At 38.0% G+C, this 19,589-nt stretch overlaps 1 protein-coding gene and 1 long non-coding RNA gene across 2 annotated transcripts in view; one reads left to right on the forward strand and one right to left on the reverse strand.

Annotated features, from left to right (window-relative positions):
• The window catches only part of LOC106883038 (uncharacterized), a 46,799-nt gene extending 30,382 nt beyond the window's left edge, over positions 1–16,417 (reverse strand). Inside the window, exon 1 of the mRNA XM_014933900.3 lies at positions 15,351–16,417. Coding sequence (XP_014789386.1) covers positions 15,351–15,447 — 97 coding nt within the window. The 5' untranslated portion in view covers positions 15,448–16,417. The remainder of the gene's footprint in view (positions 1–15,350) is intronic.
• On the forward strand, positions 5,854–17,682 carry LOC149130940 (uncharacterized). The gene is made up of 2 exons (XR_016238531.1): positions 5,854–6,394; positions 17,090–17,682. It is a non-coding gene; the product is annotated as an uncharacterized LOC149130940 (long non-coding RNA).
• Positions 17,683–19,589: the final 1,907 nt, after the last annotated feature.

Genomic DNA, 19,589 nt, shown 5'->3' on the forward strand with positions numbered 1-19,589 from the left:
ATTGATTTTAATTGAGTTTTTTACCTGTAATTTTGGATTTTGTCCCTAATATTATTATATATATATATATATATATTTTTATTTATTTATTATATATTAGAATTTAATATTTATTAATATGTTTTATAAGATAACTATAGTTTTTTGTTCTTTTTATGTTGTTAGTTATATAAATTTTAAATTTTTCATTCATTTATTTAAGTATTATTATTTCATTCATGCTTTCGTATTCTATTCTCTATTTTAACGTTCTTTTTTAACGTAGTATTTTCGCGCGAACTCTTGCTTAAAACGCTATAGCTATTAGATAACGTCTTAGTTTTTCAGTTTGAATTACGGAAAAATTTGGATAAGTACTGTTTTCACTTTGCTAAAGATTTTCTACTATTTGAAAATAATATGTATTCTTGTTTTTATACTATTCATTTGGTTCTTTATAGATTATTTTAATAGATAACTTATTTAACACTATATTATTTAGGAGTTATAGTTTCATTTCAACATAATATTAGAACTTCGATTGGAATAGTGTTGATATATTTTCGATTATTTTTGATTAATATTATTTGATTAATTATTAATCTTTATAGTTTATAATATCGTTAAAGTTTTTTTTAAATCAAAACTTTGTATATATATATAAAGTTTAACCTTTTATTCTTAATAATTTTTTCTTTCCTAATTTTTTCATTCATAATTTTTTCCATTCATAATTTTTTCATTCATATTTTTTATTATTACGTTTGTAGAAATAAATAATCTTGTATTTTTCTATTATTCAATTGATCTTTAATCATAATTAAATAAACGTCTTTAGCTTTAAATAGTATAGCTTTAACTATTACACCGGTTAAATATGTACTAATTTTATCTTCATTATTATTTTAAACTTAAACTTCGTTCAACTTGTATTTAAAACAATGATAATTTAAAACAATGATAATTTAGGTAAGATGTTTTTTGTATATAATATACATGTTATTATTATGGATGAAGGGATGATTATTGAATGGTTATTATTTTGATATTATGATATTTTTTAAATAATTTTTCTATCTTTATATAATAAGTATATCATATTAATTCATTTGGTACTTATTGTTGGTTGAGATATATATCTAATTATTGTTCTACTTACGATCTGACGAGTAGCTATATTTTTGAATAGAACTTATTTTAGATAATTTCAATTGATTTTAATCGATTTAAATTTCTTTTCTATTTGAAAATTGGTTATGAAACACGTGTAATCTTTTTATTATATTTATCTTATGATATTTACTTTACTTTATATTATACTCATTTATTGTGCTTTTAATTATTAATTTTTCTATATGTGATAGTGGATTTTCATCGATGAGTTCTTGAAAATTGGTTATTTTCCCTAAAACTATATATATTTTATATATACTTTATCTATAAGGCTCAATTTAATTTTTTATAAATTGATTTTAATTGAGTTTTTTACCTGTAATTTTGGATTTTGTCCCTAATAATATTATTATATATATATATATATATATATATATATATATATATATATATATACATAAGTACATATATGTATATACACACACATATATATACATACATACATATATACACGCACATATATATACATACATACATATATACACATACATATATATACACAGACACACACGTATATATACATACATATATATATATATATATACACACACACACACATATATACGTACATATGTAAATATATATATATATATATATATATATATATATATATATACACACACACACTGTATGTTCAATCATATACTGTCACAACTTCATAGTGCCCCCCACCCCTTCCTTTCTTCTCTGCTACTCTACCATACCAAAGTTTCAATGGTCCTTGTCATAGATTCCAAGAATTATTCACATTCCACTCTGCAGGTTTTTCAAAGACAGTAAAAATTTTTCTATGTTTTTGCACCCACCCTACCCCTCCCCGCTCCTTCCCCCATCTCCTTATTCTTTCTGTTTTCCATTCTTCCTCTTCTTCAAGACATTCCTGAAAACAATTGGTTATCGATGGGATATTGTGTGTGTAAATGTGCAAATCTGTGCATTCGTGTATGTCTGTGACATTGCACTTGACTATACATGTGTGTAGCTGTTGATTGTAATAATGACACCAACATGTATGACATAGTTACAATATGAATGTAGTATTTCTCACAACAATGGCATTTGGTACCTCATGTCGTCTGCTTACATGCACGCTAATACTGTACTCCCTTCCCCCCCTCTTATACTGCTGCTGTTGCTCCCCCTCCTTCATTTGTACTGTACTGCTACTCTCCCTCTCCTCCCCTGTACTTTTGTTGTTGCTCTTCTCATTTCTCCCCTCTACTGTTGATCTCCTCCTTCCTCTCTCTTTCTTATATTAATGCTGTTGCTCTTGTATATTACTGCCACTGCCTCCCCCCATCGTCCCTTCCTCTGGCTTCCACTCACAGTGCTGCTGTTGCTCTTCCTCCTATTCTCTCTCACTGCTACTACAGTCCTTTCTCACTATTACATTCCCACCACTTTTATCACTGCTACTCCTGCCTCTCTCTCTCTCTCCCCCTCCTACCATCCTCTTTCTGTTGACCAGTTGTTGAAGGTTGGAAAGAATTCCGAAATTCCTGTTGAATTCCATCTGGATTCTTGCTGTATTACTGTTGAATTTCTGCTGCATTCCTGCTGGATTCCTACTGCATTACTGTGGAATTTCTGCTGAATTCCACAAGAAATAAATCAATATAATAACTACCTGCTGAAAATTTAGGGAATCAACCTGAAGAAAGGAGGGGAGAGGTAATAGTTAATGCAAGAAGAGGATTTATGTATACTTTCATTATACACTAATCCCTCAACTATTGCGGGTGTCACATTCCAAAACCTCCCCCAGAAATAATTAAAATCTAAAAAAATATAAATACGTATTGGCTGCAGAAACCTGGATATATTGAGGAGACTGGAAAAAGGATTTTTCATATATTAGCCAGAAAAATCTGCGATATACTGAGTGCATGATAGGTGAACCGCAATACAGCGAGAGATTACTGTATACACAATACAATGAGAGTATTGACACTGCTCTCTCCATCTTTTGATTATAAATATATGTCTGAATTCTGTAATATATCTTATCTTTTACTGGTTTCACTCATTAGACCGTGACCATGCTGGGGCTCCACGCAAGAAAATTTTTTAGTCAAATGAATTGACCTAAGTACTTACTTTTTAAGCCTGGTTCTTATTCTATTGGTCCCTTTTGCTGAACTGCTAAGCTACACAAACAAACATACCAGTACCAGTTGTCAAGTGGTGGTGAGGGACAAACATGGACACATAGACCACACTCATATACACACGTTTTCAGTTTTCGTTTACTAAATCCACTCAACAAGGCTTTGATTAACCCCAGGCTCTAGTAGAAGACACTTGCCCAAGGTGCTATACAGTGGGATTGAACCCGGAACTATGTGGTTGGGAAACAAGCTTCTTACCACACAGCCATGCCTGCACTGATGTATATACTCCTCACACACATCACATTCAGTATCTTGTAATATACTTCCATTAGATCTTGCTGGTCTACTGATTCGAAATTCTGAATATGTCTCACCACATCATACACAGCAGCTAAGTTATCTTCATTTATAAAATATGTCTCCCTTAAGTACAATGAGGAGATAGTGTATGTGTACGGCAGTTCAAATGCTTCAAAGAATTTCACAATCAATTTTAAATAGATGTTTTTTGTTGTTTTTATTCATTTGTTTGTTTATTTTGAGAAGGAGCTCTCAAATTTTATAAAATGAATTCTTCTAGGGTTTGAATAACAGCATTTCTTGATTAGGATCTCTTTTGTGGCTAGGTTGAAGGCGTGTGTATGAGGGGGAAAAGTTGGTAGTGATGGTAATGATGACAGTAGAATTATTTCTTTGGAAGTCGCTAAACCTTGATGTAGTGAAATATGGATAATGTAGAGACACTGATTGACGTGTGTGTGTCAGGCCATAATGCTACTGGTAATATGTGACCCCGTACAACTGTTTGCAAGGGTCGGGCCATTGGCAATAAAACTGACAACCCTGTCAAGCTTGCTTGTTAAGAAGGATGGTTTTTGTTGGATGAAAAACATCCTGGAGAATGAAAAACGGAAAAACTTGTCAAAGGACAGATGAACTCAGTTGAGTCAATGGCTACCCAACAGCTGGGAGTGAGAGGACTCCTTACCATAGAAGGAAATTCCAAAATAACACCCACCTTATTGCGAAAATGGAGATTTTGCTTTTGTAGGCTTCTGGACTACTTCACTTTGTATTGTGCAAACTGTTATTGGCTTCAAATTTCAGCCCAGCAGGTTGTATGTAATACAGCTACATCCAAGAGAGAAGTTAACGCAGCCAATTCATTTGTAAGAGTTGGAAATTCTATTTATTGTGGGAATTGGAAGATTTAATGCTTTGCAGTGGCCAATCTAAGAACTGATTGTGTGTGTGTATACTCTTTTACTTGTTTCAGTCTTTTGACTGTGGCCATGCTGGAGCACCGCCTTTAGTCGAGCAAATCGACCCCAGGACTTATTCTTTGTAAGCCTAGTACTTATTCTATCGGTCTCTTTTTGCCGAACTGCTAAGTTACGGGGACGTAAACACACCAGCACCGGTTGTCAAGCGATGTTGTGGGGACAAACGCATACACACAAACACACACACATATATATATATATACATACATATATACGACGGGCTTCTTTCAGTTTCCGTCTACCAAATCCACTCACAAGGCTTTGGTCAGCCCGAGGCTATAGCAGAAGACACTTGCCCAAGATGCCACGCAGTGGGACTGAACTCGGAACCATGTGGTTGGTAGTGTAAGAATCATTGAAATTACATTGGCTGAAAGACAAATTGATAAAAAACATTATACAACAGTATAAGTGATTCTCTTATCACTAATCTTGCAAGTTTGAACAGGGTTACCATTTGTTGTGGAGATCCATTGATGCTGAATGTCTAGAGTTGTTAAGACAAGATTAATTCAATATTTGTTACTGAGCTATCATAAAGATGGTTAATTTGAATGTCATTTAAGTGACAGTATAATACAATAGTAAATTAAGTGCGCAAGGATTTGGAAATGTACTTTGGAGAGTTCATTACTACCAAAAAAAAAAAAAAAAAAAATGTTTACGTTCGGTTTGTAAAACAAGTGAAACTTACACAGTTATTTGATAGAGAAACTGAAGTAGAGTCGATATTTCTTATTATAAAATAGTTCTAAAGAAGCAAAGGTGATTCTTATAAGTGTTAATGGAAGCAAGAATGACGGAGCTTCGTGAATGGTAGGTAATCTGCTACAGTGGATTCACTGTACACTTGCAAAGTCATTGCTGAATACATTGGTGGCACATTACAGTATATATCAATATTTACTTGGGAGGTGGGGGAACTCAGTGAATACTAACATCGCTCAGTATATATAAGTTGAATGAAATTAAATTTGTAGCTGTAAGATGAATTTTATTAAAACGATGACTGTTGTGTGCATTCGTATCAAAGTTTATTCTGTTCAAAAATACCATCTGGAACGTGGAAAATTTTACCAATTTTCGAGTTTTTTCTGAACCCAAAGAAAAGACAGAAATATAAATAATATTGTCACTTTTGTACATTTTAACGGGGAAAGCTGGTTTGAATTATGCTGCGTGTATAGATAAAGTAAGAAACGAGGAAACCAGGATTAAATGCGACAATTTATTCAACCCGTTAAAGAGCATTAACATGGCAAAGCTGTTGCGATACATCTTGAAGTATACGCAGTGGTTTAATATGCAGACGGGGCAGAGGTAAAGAATACATACACCACCCGCTTTTCGGCGTAATGCTAACCCGAACCATCGGGTGTGCGTATTCTTTACCTTCGCCACAAACGGTACATAATGACGATGTATTCATGTAGAATAGAACATAACTTCTGAGGGGGGAAACAGGAAGGTGCCTGTGAAAATAACCGTGCTCTCTGCCAAGATTTGAACTCCTGCGTAATTCACCTTAGTAAGGGAATAGCATCCTTTATAGCTATTGGTGGCTGGTCTGTCACGTGATAGGGTGAGCCTGCGTAAAGCCAAGAGTGATTCGACCATCACCGTGACGAGCCAAAATGTGGTTGCTTAAAGGTAAGGAGCCAAACTGAACAAATTCTTCTACAAGCAATTTGGAGATACTCTCGCTACGAAGATTCTACGGTTAATTTTTTTACAATTACACCCCGACGCATTTCACTAAGAAAAAAGAAAAAAATCCTCAGATTTTTCGCGTGGAATCAACTACCATGACCTTATCTTAGGCTTTAAGAACTATTTTCAAGTGTTGGGGTAAGTGGAAAATAATTTCAAGAGTGAATGAATTAAAAACCAACGATGAGTAGAATTTTCTGTTACAAATAAATTATGGGTCGTTATGAAAAAGTTCCCAATTGTGATTCCATTGTTATAGTTAGTCAAGCGGCACAGTATGGCTTTTGGCCGTCCTCTTTAAACGTACTTTTTTGACAAGAGCAAACATATCTAAAATGGCCCATCCCATGTCGTGGGTGCAATTTTGGATCTTTTGATGAAAAAGTAAAACCAACTGCCCTAACTCTTCGAAACGCCAGTGTTAGAATGGAGGCAGCTGATGAAGGAAATGTTCTCTATGTGGCCTGTGTGTTTTCTGTACCTTGTTTATCATTTGTCCACGTTTGTTTGCAACGTCCTGTACCCAGATATGCATCTATATATACATGATGTAGATGTAGGTATGTACATACATGTACGTATATATGCATAGACTCATTTATTATTTGCATTACAAATAGTTGAACAGGATAATTTCACAATGTTGCTTACATATATTGAGTCGGATGTGAAAAAAAATAATCAGACTCATCCTTATTTAGCCAAGACGAAAAAATTATATAATTTTCAATGCATCATCTTTGTGGGCAATGGTGAAATATAAGCTCTAGACAAGAGAAGTAACACGAAAAAGGTCGGGAAACACTTGAAGTGCGTAAAATAACGAAAGTTTTACTTTTAATATGTGTTTTGAAAAGTTCTTGACTAAGAAAAGATATTTGATAGTTTTCTAATATTAATTTTTGTATTAAATATCTTAAAATATTGATGCCCATCTATGATTTGCTTTTTATGATTTTTCAGTGGAATTAATGACAAAAATATGGGAAAAATTATAAGTTAAATCAAACGGTTACGAATAAGCATTCTGTGATGAAAATATTGCTGTTAAACTGTTCTATTTCCTTGAATTGTACAAAGTTAAATTAAATAATAGATTAATCATCTTCTTTCGTAAGGATTAAAAAAAAAAAAGGCGAAAATAATTGTGTATTATTTTAACCGACGAGGTTTATATGTGGGAGTTTTTTCTTAAGGGTTGTGTCTGTATTATTTGTATGTATTCCACCTACTATCTTAAAAACGACATATTGGATATTGTACTCCTAGATACATTTTGTCTGGAACAACTGTGATCAGACAAAAGATCGTGATTCAGCAATCACGGACTCTTGGCAGGTAAATAAAAACTACGGATCTTTATGGTTTGACGGCCAACATTTTTTTATGTAGTGTTTTTGGTACCGAAACACTTTCAAACTTCGAATACTTGTATATTTTGTTATAGAACAGATAAAAAAATTTGTATTCGAAGTTTACACTCATCCAAACATGATAAAAAATACCAGAAATATAACTACGCCTCCCCCACATGCACCCCTATATAATATATAGCCATGTGCCAATATAACAGATAATTATTCCAACTGTTTAATTAAATATATTATGAAAACTGTTTTGTCTGAGCACATGTGTGCATCACATTTGTTTCATTCTGTTGTATCTTTTGATGCTTTCCTGGATTTTCAGTTTTTGTTGCTTTAATTACTTTTCCTTCTATTCTTTAACTGCCTTTTTTTTTTTTTTAATCCCATTCTTAATTGTATAAATGCAACTCTATACTTAATGCAGTGCCATAACACTGAAGAACAATAAATGCGACTGACTTGTTTCCAATTGTTGAATCTTTCGGGGCTGGTAGTGGTAGAGGGGTGGGGACAAAAACATTGAATGTTTTCGAGTTGGCAAATATTTGATCCGACGCTTAAACATCGCCACCACCACCACAACTACTGTTAGCTCCCGATACTGAGCCACCACCACCACCACCGCCGTCACCACTTCAACACTAAATCCTCACAATCTCAATAACATAATAGCTAACTCATTAAGGCGGCGAGCTGGCAGAAACGTTAGCACGCCGGGCGAAATGCTTAGCGGCATTTCGTCTGCCGTTACGTTCTGAGTTCAAATTCCGCCGAGGTCGACTTTGCTTTTCATCCTTTCGGGGGTCGATAAATTAAGTACCTGTTGCATACTGGGTTCGATCTAATCAGGTGGACATTGGAGTTAGACACTGAGGGAAAATGGCTGTAACTTTTTTATTTTTTTATTTTGACGATTTTCGTTTTCGATAATGTGTTCTATATGTCACGGTCATGCGATTCCCCCCCCCCCAAAAAAAATTTTTTTGGACCACCCCCTCCCCTCCCCCACACGCCGGGGTGGGTAGGTGGCGATTTTCATTTTTGACATTGTATTCTACATGTTCAGGTCGTACGAATAGCCTTCTCGCGACTCAGATGTGAAAATGAACGGCTTACATTTATATTGAAACAGAAAAAGGATCATATGTGGAGTCCCCACCACGAAACTTGATATGCTAGAAATAACAGCTAAACGCGGACAATCCAAATCTTTCATTGGTCCAGATGGACTATATGTAAATAAATATGAAGAAAAAAATGCGCTTTGGCAAACGGGGTTAGGGTTAGGTTTTAAGTTGGGGGGAATCGGATGACCGTGACATATAGAACACATTTCGAAAACGAAAATCGCCAAAATTAAAAAATAAAAAAGTTACAGCCATTTTCCCTCAGTGTCTAATTCCAATGTCCACCGGCCCCTCCTCCCCCAAAATTTCGGGCCTTGTGCCTAGAGTAGAAACGAATACCTCATTACCTCGTCACCATCGGTACCACCACCATCTCAGTAATACCAATCACGCTACCACCACCCTCACCTCAACAACAACCCATCTTGTATAATATGGCTGTCAGGGTTTTAAAGTTTAGGCCACACCTCCTCCTCCTCATACTGCACCAACTACATGCAAATACGTACCCACTCACATACTAATCGTTGTGTCATGGTTGAATATAAAAAAAACGGTTAGAAACGAGAGAGAATTTAAAACAAAAAGTTTTTGTTTATATTTTTATTTTTCAGACAAAACGGCTATTTTCGAAAACCTCTAGAATAACTTTTCTCACACTGCTACTTATCTCACGAGTTTGTTGTTGAATATAGACAAAGAAATCGACCTCAATATACCACTGGCACTAAGTTTATTTTCCAATCTCTCTCCTTCCCTAGTTCATGAATTACTGTTCTTTCATCTATCCTAAGTTCAGTGCCATACAAGGCAGAGCACTGTAGATTCACCTACAAACCCAACCACAATATCCCACACTTTAACTAGAAGGAAGATCCAAACACTACCATCTTTGTGTCTCACACAAGTTACACTTTAAATTCCTCATATTTCAGGGCCCTACCTTTCTTGTACCCACTCCTTACTGCCTTCGTGAGGCATCGTCAACTTTACAATGCGTAGACTCAGCACCGATGACAATCACTCGTACGTCTTCATCATTTAAAGCCCATTTTCCCATGTTTGCATGCTCAGACAGAAGTTTCTGAGATAGGTATTCTACGGCCGGACACCTTCATGTCGCCAACCTTTAACTGTTTCCAAGCAAGGTAATATTTCCACATAGCTAGAAGACAGCAGGATAGCAGAATCGTTAGCACACCGGGCAAAATGCTAAGCGGCATTTCGTTCATTTTTGCATTGTAAGTTTGAATTTCACCAAGGTCGACTTTGCTTCTCATCGTTTCAGGGTCGATAAAATAAGTATCAGTTGAGTACTGGGGTCGATATAATTGACTTACACCCACCCCGAAATTGCTGGCCAAAATTTGAAATCAGTATTTTCCTATAGCTAGACATGCTTTTTCACGGAAGACTGGAAATGAAAAACATCGCTTGTACAACGATGAAGCCCGTTTACAACCATCACGTGATGTCTAGACAAAGGTACACACACTCACACACATAAGTGTGTATGTGTATACGACGAGTTTCCTCTGTTTCCATCAACTAAGTCCACTAACAATGTCTTGGTTGGTCCGGGGCTGTAGTAGAAGACATCTGGCCAAGGTACCGCGTATAGGGACTGAAACCAAAACTACATGGGGAGCAAGCTTCTTAACCGCATAGTCACGCTTGTACCTATCGTACACTGCTTTTTTGGTCACGTCAGACCATACCATAAGACCAGTACGTTGCTTTCTTACTGCAATGTCTTGGAAAAATAAATGCTGTATTCAAATTAACCTGCATTAGCACCATGCAAAAACACTAGGTGTCGGCCAGGTTTAGGTTGCTTTGTGTTGTAACCAAATTGCATCCCCACCTTCATTAAATGTCACATACCTTAGACTACAGCAAATACACATTAACAGCTACGACAAACTCAATATATAAAGTGACCACCCAATGTAGTTCGTACATCTACACTATGATACGTTAATTATATTGGGTTTCCTTCCTTTACGCTTCAATGTTCTTTTTGATCCATCTCATGAGGAAATAGGGTGCTACGCCCTGCTGATTTTCATTGCATTAACACTACCTCATTGGTGTTTAAGTGTATAAGCAATGAGACTCAGTTATGTTGCTGCCAGGCGTAATCTGCAAAGAATGACTTAGATATTGCCAAAACATGATCCAACAATGCATATCCTTGGCACTGATGACAGCCAACTGTATCACTCTGGTCCTACCTTATACTTAATATTGACCGGGAATTACGGCACATCGTACACTGATTTTAATTAAGAATTTTCCTCGCAATGGTAAAAGCACGAGATAATCAAAATTTAGTGGAACTAATAGTTCCAAGCACGTGTAGTTGTGATTACTGAGCACTTTGCCAGTGTACTATTAAAAGTCACTCAGTTTGTAGAACCATGATATGTCCTCGTACACACACGTGGCACTCCGTCGGTTACGACGACGAGGGTTCCAGTTGATCCGATCAACGGAAAAGCCTGCTCATGAAATTAACGTGCAAGTGGCTGAGCACGTAGTTCTCGGGGGAGAATCAGCGTGACATAGACTGTGATAAGGCTGGCCCTTTGAAATACAGGTACAACAGAAACAGGAAGAAAGAGTGAGAAAAAAATCGTGGTGAAAGAGTACAGCAGGGTTCGCCACCATCCCCTGCCGGGGCCTCGTGGAGCTTTAGGTGTTTTCGCTCAATAAACACTCACAACGCGCGGTCTGGGTATCGAAACCGCGAGTCCGCTACCCTAACCACTAGGCCATTGCACCTCCACCCGTATACACACACACACACACACACAACTCGAATGCGTTTCTTCATGTATTGTGAAAACATGCAATGCTTGATGAAAACCTAAGTACCAAGTAGTCTTTTACAGCAATTCTTTAAAATTTTAAAAGAACAAGGACCAACGAAGGAGCCATATATTGTTGTCACTCTACAGATAGCGGATCTTTTCCTCCCAAATAGCAGCTACAGCTCCCAGCAATAACATTTAATTAACTTATAAAACGAAGGGACACAATAGGTAAAGATTTTAGTTCGGTCAAAGTTGACCTGAGTCTAAACAACAAAAGTTATGGTATATAAATATAGGTCTTTTTAGTCAGAGAAATTAACATGTTTAAAGTAGTAAACCAACACATTGCAACCATGACCATTCCGCTGAAAAGTGGCAGGGACTGGTGGTGATCCCTAAGACGACTTCACCCCATGTACATCTTTCCGATTTTTAAGACAATGAAGTGTGATTTGAGGTTAGATTTGGTTGCTATTTCCCACCACCGCCTAATCTTCAGCACAAGGCCAGTAACTATACACTGGAGAAGTTTATCGATACTGTTGATCTTAGTAATTGACTGGGACTTTATTCATGGGTCCCGAAAGGATGAAAGACAAAGCTGACATGGGCGGGATCTGAACTCATAAGGCAAAGCGTTGAAACAAATACTGCAAGGTACTTTTCTGACGCTAGTGGGCTAGCGGAATCATTAAATCGTTGTAAAAAATGTCTTGCGGTATTTCTCCTGGCTCTCTTTATGCTCTGAGTTCAAATTTCGCCGAGGTTAACATGGGTCTTCATCCATTTAGAGTCGATAAAATAAAGTAGTGGTCAAATACTGAGGTCGGCGGAGGTAAAGAATACGCACTCCACTCGTTTTTGGCGCAACCCTAAACGTAACCCCAACCGCCGAAAACTGGTGGTGTGCGTATTCTTTACCTTCGTCCCGAAGTCGACGGTATCGACTAAACCCCTCTCCTCAAAACTGTTGGCCTTGGAAATAGGTATTACCTAGGACAGTGAATTGGTAGAACCGTTTAGCCCTTCTTTATGTTCTGAGCTCAAATAAATTAACAGGGTCAACTTCGCTTTTTCTCCATCCACGGTCGATAAAATCAAAAGTTTCCTTCCCTTAAAATTTAGAGCTTTGTACTTACGTTAGAAATCATTAGCAAAAAATGCCTTGGAGTATGCCAGCTATTTTTTAGGATCTGAGTTCAAATCCCGCCCAAGTCAACTTTGTCTTTCATCCCGTGCTGGGATCAATATAATCGACAAACTCCCTTCTTGGAATTTGTGTTGACAAAGAGACAAAAAAAAATCCAAACCAGAGAATGTTGCTTTAAGATAACGAGATATACGAAGAAAATTTTTTAAAGGACATGATCAATACTGGGGCAGTTTTCATTATAGATCTGCTCATTAGAGTTTGTCCTGGGGCTAAACAACAATCACAGCTAGTCAATAGGTCTATCAACTATAGGCTCCCACCAAACTTTGCAGGGCAACCTTTCTTAAAAACAAAGATTTCCCTGTTATAGCACTCACGAATGTTCGTTAAAGAAAAAAAATTCTCCATCCTTCTCCTCTTCCCCAAAACTTTAGTTAGCAAAAGTTAATGCCCGTACAGTGGATCCTTTTGAAATGAAAATTCATGACTTCAAAAGCTCCCCAGTTTTCGTTTCAACTTGGATTTTCAGAAATTCTAAACAATAGAATATTTATTTTACTGGCGCTAGAATAGATTTATCCCAGAGTTTCTCGAAATTCTGTCTCAACGCCATTTTGTATCCCTCATCCTTCGTTTTAGCCTTCACAAATTATTCCATCATTTGTTTGTTTACTTTCTTCAATCTTCAAGGAGCTCTATCCTGAGTTGTATGAAGATTTAGTTTAATAATCTTGAAATTAATTCTAACAATTGATTTTTAACCAAAAATCGTCTCTAAATAAGTTTGTTTTGGCGTTTTCTTTCTAAAGTTTGCTTTCTTCTTCCCCTGAGAAGATATCAAGGCTAAACTTCATGTGCCAGACAGATACTTTCCTCCTGCCGTTAATTTTTGAGGTCGACATGTACCGAACATCAAACAAGATATACCTACAATGCATTTTATTTCCATAATTAGCATACAAAACTATCAACACACCAACTTTGAAATCAATTGGAACAAAATTGAAGGAATTGAAAAGTGGAGGCCAAACAGAAAAGATCCCCTGCATTTAAATCGTAATAGTCTTAGAAGGTTAATACCTATCTTTCAAACCGCCCACCCATCCGTCGATCTGTTCGTCCACCTATCTATCCATCATCTCTATTTCTGTGTGTATGTGAGGGAAGACAAACTACAGGGTGTCCACAAGGTTTGGGTACATGGAGTAAATAAAATCATAACATAAACAATTAAATATTAGAAATAATTTCTTAAAGGATATGTTAATCCCCATGTGGGTGCATGGAGTAAATAAAATCATAACGTAAACAATTAAATGTAAGAAATAATAATTTCTTAAAGTATGTGTTAATCCCCATGTACCCAGACTTTGTGGACACCCTATAGAAGTGGAGGAGTGTCTGACACTAATTACGATTATCTTTGAATGTCTTATATTAACACTGTCTTAATTTGAAGGGGCTTCCGTCACAGATTAAAACAATATAGAGAGTGGAAAAATTAGACTTTAGGAAAATTAGTGATAATTAAACTGAGCAAAAATCGGTCAGTAACATTTTCTGAAATAAGTTTAGTGTGCCGTGAAGAGAAAAAGGGACTTCTGGCGAAGGGAGTGGGGACTTTTTTCAGCTTTTCTCATTTCAAGAATCTTGTTACGATAATGTGAGTTAAAGATATCTTAAAACAATATTAACCTGGGTGGGAATTACCCAAGAGTGACATAATGAGATTCTGGAAATTAAAAATGAAAAGTGAAATATATTTATAAAATTCATAGAAACAAAGATTAAAGAGAAATGTGCGTCGTGTTATTTGTTATATATTCTTTTCTACTCTAGGCACAAGGCCCGAAATTTTGGGGGAGGGGACCAGTCGATTAGATCGACCTTAGTACGCAACTGGTACTTAAATTTATCGACCCCGAAAGGATGAAAGGCAAAGTCGACCTCGGCGAAATTTGAACTCAGAACGTAACGGCAGACGAAATACCGCTTAGCACGGCGTGCTAACGTTTCTGCCAGCTCGCTGCCTTTTGTTTGTTACATATTGTTAGTGATTCTCAACCAGGGAGATATATATATATATATATATATATATATATATATATATAGCCCCTTGGGATAAGAATTATTGTATCACTTTATTGTGTGGTGTGTGAGGGAGATGGGGGAGGGGAGGAAGGGACTGTGTGTGTGAAGGGGTTTGAGTAATCATTTTGGGCGTATAATGCAAAACATGTATAGTTGAAAGGATCATGGTTATGTCATTGTGTTTCAATGTCTCCATGTGTACGTGTGCAGCGTCTATGTTGGACATGAATGAAACTTTTTTTTTACTCGTGTTATCATTATTATTGAGTAGTGGTGGAGTGATGAAGATGATGTTGGTAAGTAGCAAAAGCAAAGAAAGAAAACTAAACTAAATCAAAATAAAAAAAAAGAAAAGAAAAGAAACCACCAAACCTACTTCCCCCTCTGTTTTCTCCTCTCCACACATTATAAAAACATCAACAACACCATCATCAACTCCAACAACTGAGGAAAACCAACACCAGCAGAAAAACTACTGTGAAAACCCCCAAATCTCATCAGCACTGTTATTATTTATAATTAAAATATAAATCCACTCACCAGTCTTTACGGTCATGCTCCAAACCTGAGGTAATGCACTCAAAAGTAATCCCGTACATATTAACAACGTTTCCAGTTTGAATTGATAAATCTTCATCTTGGCAACTTCACACAGGATGGTCACTTTATCCAGTATGTCTGTCCACAATGTTGGTTTATCTTGGTACTTTACGAGAGAGGCTGCTTCCAGCCTTAGTTGAGACACAGGAGAGACACAGGCTCAAAACCACAATTAATAATTTGTGAAAAAAACGCGTATTATAGAATAAATGATGTAGAGGTTTTGTGCTTATCAATTAATATGAATATTATCATCAATATTATTGTTGCAATTTGTATTGTTAGTGTTGTATTAAGCAATATATGTAACGTATAAAGTCTTATTGGCGATGAAACTCTATTTTAAGTATGTAACTTTTATGAAATTGATGTAGAATAAAGAACAGGGAGGAGGAGGAGGAAAAAGAGGGGAGGAGGAGGAGGAGATGTGAGTGAAGTAGGAAGGAGGAGAGGAAAGCGGACGTGAGAAAGGGGAAGAGAGAAACAATTATGATGGTGGTGGTGGTAATGTGTTATAGTGACGGAGGTAGGAGTAGTGACTGTGCAGGCTGCTGATGGTGGCGGAGGTGGCAGTATTGGTTGTGTAAGATGGTGAAGAGATGATGGTAGTTGTGTTTGATGAGGTTGTGGAGATGTGATGGTGATGATGGTGGTGGTAGCAGCAATGATGATACTAACAGAAGTAGTAGTGGTGGTGGTGATATAATGATGCTGATAGAAAGTTTAGTTTGTTTTTTTACTCTTCCCCATCTCATTAAATTAAAACCACCGCCCCGCCCCCTTCAACTCGATACACAAAACATCACCACCACCTCAACAGACATAATCCCCGCCCTTCATCATCACCCAACAATGCTAACCACTACCACCACACCACCACCGTCATTTGAATAGGCATTGCCACCATCTTCTCCACACTGAACATTAACTACCACTACCACCATCGCCAACTTCATTGCTATCGCTTCTACTACCACCAACTTTAACAAACACTGCCATTAGACAACCCTCCATCGACACTACCGCCGCCACCACCACAATAACAACTACCACTACAACTGTCGCCACCATCACCACCAGTATAAGCAAAACCCTCACCACTATCCAAAATGGGGGTAGTAAGTAGTGATAGTAACGGTTCTTGTTGATGATGGTGATGGTGTTAATGTTGAGGCAAGGGCGGTGGGGTTGTGGCGATAGTGGTGGTGAAAGTGATGGTCATGGTGGTGGTGGTGAAAAGAAACAGATTGCAATGGTGATGATGAGTAAATAGGGTGTGTCTAACATAGCAGGTTCACTTCTGTGTGTGTGTAGTATTACAGGAGAAAGGGAGTATATATATATATATAGATATATATTACTGGTGTGTTTAATGTGGAGAAGGGACTCTGTGGAGTGTGTGGTAGGGGAGAGACTGTTTGGGGAGTGATGGTAGTAGGAGAGATTGATGTGATGGTAACAGTTGCTTGTTTAAACATGCAGGACACATGTAATTGTGGGAAAAAAATGTAAGATGGTAAAGCAGAGGGATGCTGTAAAATATGGCTACTTTCTGTAGGTCTGCATTTCTCTCTCTTTCTCTCTCTCTCTCTCTCTCTCTCTCTGTATATATATATATATATATATATATATATATAATCATAATCATCATCATTTAACGTCTGTTTTCTTCCATACAGGCATGGGTTGGACAGTTTGAAAACTGGTAAGCTGAGGAGCTGCACCAGGTTCCTATCTGGTACGGAATGGTTTCTACAGCTGGATGCCCTTCCTAATGCCAACCACTCCAAGAGTGTAGTGGGCACCAGTTACAAAACACCGGCATCGGCCACAACTACGATGTCACTTGGATTGATTGGGCTTCTCAAGCACAGTATATTGCTTCGAAGGGTGCTTTCTACGTGACATTGGCATTGGTGCCAGTTATGCGACACTAGCAACAGCCACGACTACGGTTTCACTTGGCTTGGCAGGTCTTCTCAAGCATGGCATATTGCCAAAGGTCTTGGTCACTTGTTATTGCCACCACAAGGCCCAATGTTTGAGGATCGTGCTTCACCACCTCGTCCCATGTCTTCCTGGGTCTACCTTTCTCAAAGGACCCCTTCACCATTACAAATCGGCACTTCTTCACATAGCTATTCTCATCTATACACATCACATGATCATACCAGTGCAATTGTCTCTCTTGCATACCACATCTGATGCCTCTTATGCCCAACTTTTCTCTCAAGACACTTACCCTCTGTCACACATGCACACTAACATTGCACATCCAGCAAAGCATGCTAGTTTCATTTCTTTCAAGCCTTTGCATGTCCTCAGTGGTCACAGCCATGTTTCACTGCCATGTAGCATGGCTCTTTGCACACAGGCATCATATAATCTGCCTTTCACTCTGAGGGAAAGGCTCTCTGTTGTCAACAGAAGTAGAGTTCTCTAAACTTTGCCCAGCAGAGCTTAATGACCACCTTGAGAACCCAGTTTCCACAAAAACTGTTCACTGGGAGCTGCACAAAGCCGGATTTCACGGGAGGTCTGCAATCAGAAAACCACTACGTTCAAAAGCAAACGATGCAAAGCATTTAGAGTGGAGTAAAAACCTACAGAATTGGTCCCTAGAGCAGTAGAACAATATTATTTTCTCGGACGAGTCATCCTTTACCTTATTTCCGACAACCAGCCGAGTATATGTGTAGAGACAGCCAAAAGAAGAATTTGACCCAGACTGCCTTCTTCCAACTGTTAAACATAGAAGAGGAACTGTGATCTGGTGGGGCTATATCTTGGAAATCTGCCGGTCAAGTGGTTTCCTTTAATGGCAGAATTAATAGTCAAGACTATTTAAGCATTTTATCTGATCAAATTCATCCTATGGTTGCGGAACTGTTTCTGGAGGGAAACGCAATCTTTCAAGATGGTAATGCACCAATTCACACAGCTAAAGTTGTTAGTGAATGGCATGAGGAACATTCTAGTGAAGTTGAACATCTTTTCTGGCCACCACAGTCCCCAGATCACAATATTATTGAACATTTATGGTGCATTTTAGAAAAACAAGTAAGGAGTCGATATCCTCCATCATCATCACTACAAGAACTGGAGACTGTTTTAGCTGAAGAATGGACAAAAATTCCTTTGGAAACAATTCAAACTTTGTACGTGTCCATACCTCGTAGAATTCAAGCTGTAATTACTGCCAAAGGCAGTCCTACATCATCATCATCATCGTTTAACGTCCGCTTTCCATGCTAGCATGGGTTGGACGATTTGACTGAGGACTGGTGAAACCGGATGGCAACACCAGGCTCCAATCTAATTTGGCAGAGTTTCTACAGCTGGATGCCCTTCCTAACGCCAACCACTCAGAGAGTGTAGTGGGTGCTTTTACGTGTCACCCGCACGAAAACGGCCACGCTCGAAATGGTGTCTTGTATGTGCCACCCGCACAAGCCAGTCCGGGGGCACTGGCAACGATCTCACTCGAAAATCCTACGGGAGCCAGTCAGGCGGTACTGGCAACGGCCACGCTCAAAATGGTGCATCTCATGTGCCACCCGCACAAGAGCCAGTCCAGGGGCACTGGCAACGATCTTACTTGGCTTGCCGGGTCTTCTCACGCACAGCACATTTCCAAAGGTCTCGGTCAGTAGTCATCGCCTCGGTGAGGCCCAATGTACGAAGGTCTTGCCTCACCACCTCAGCCCAGGTCTTCCTGGGCCTACCTCTTCCACGGGTTCCTTCAACTGTTAGGATGTGGCACTTTTTCACGCAGCTATCCTCATCCATTCTCACCACATGTCCATACCAGCGCAATCGTCTCTCTTGCACACCACAACTGATGCTTCTAATGTTCAACTTTTCTCTCAAGATACTTACACGCTGACGGGTATTCACATTGACATTACACATCCAACAGAGCATACTGGCTTCATTCCTTGCGAGCTTATGTATGTCCTCAGCAGTTACAGCCCATGTTTCACTGCCATGTAGCATGGCTGTTCGTACGCATGCGTCATACAGTCTGCCTTTTACTCTGAGTGAGAGTCCCTTTGTCGCCAGCAGGGGTAAGAGCTCTCTAAACTTTGCCCAGGCTATTCTTATTCTAGCAGCTACACTTTCAGCGCACCCACCCCCACTACTAACTTGGTCGCCCAGATAGCGGAAGCTATCGACTAC

This window comes from Octopus bimaculoides, chromosome 26, assembly GCF_046866305.1.
Source record: "Octopus bimaculoides isolate indiv1 chromosome 26, ASM4686630v1, whole genome shotgun sequence".
NCBI lineage: Eukaryota > Metazoa > Mollusca > Cephalopoda > Octopoda > Octopodidae > Octopus > Octopus bimaculoides.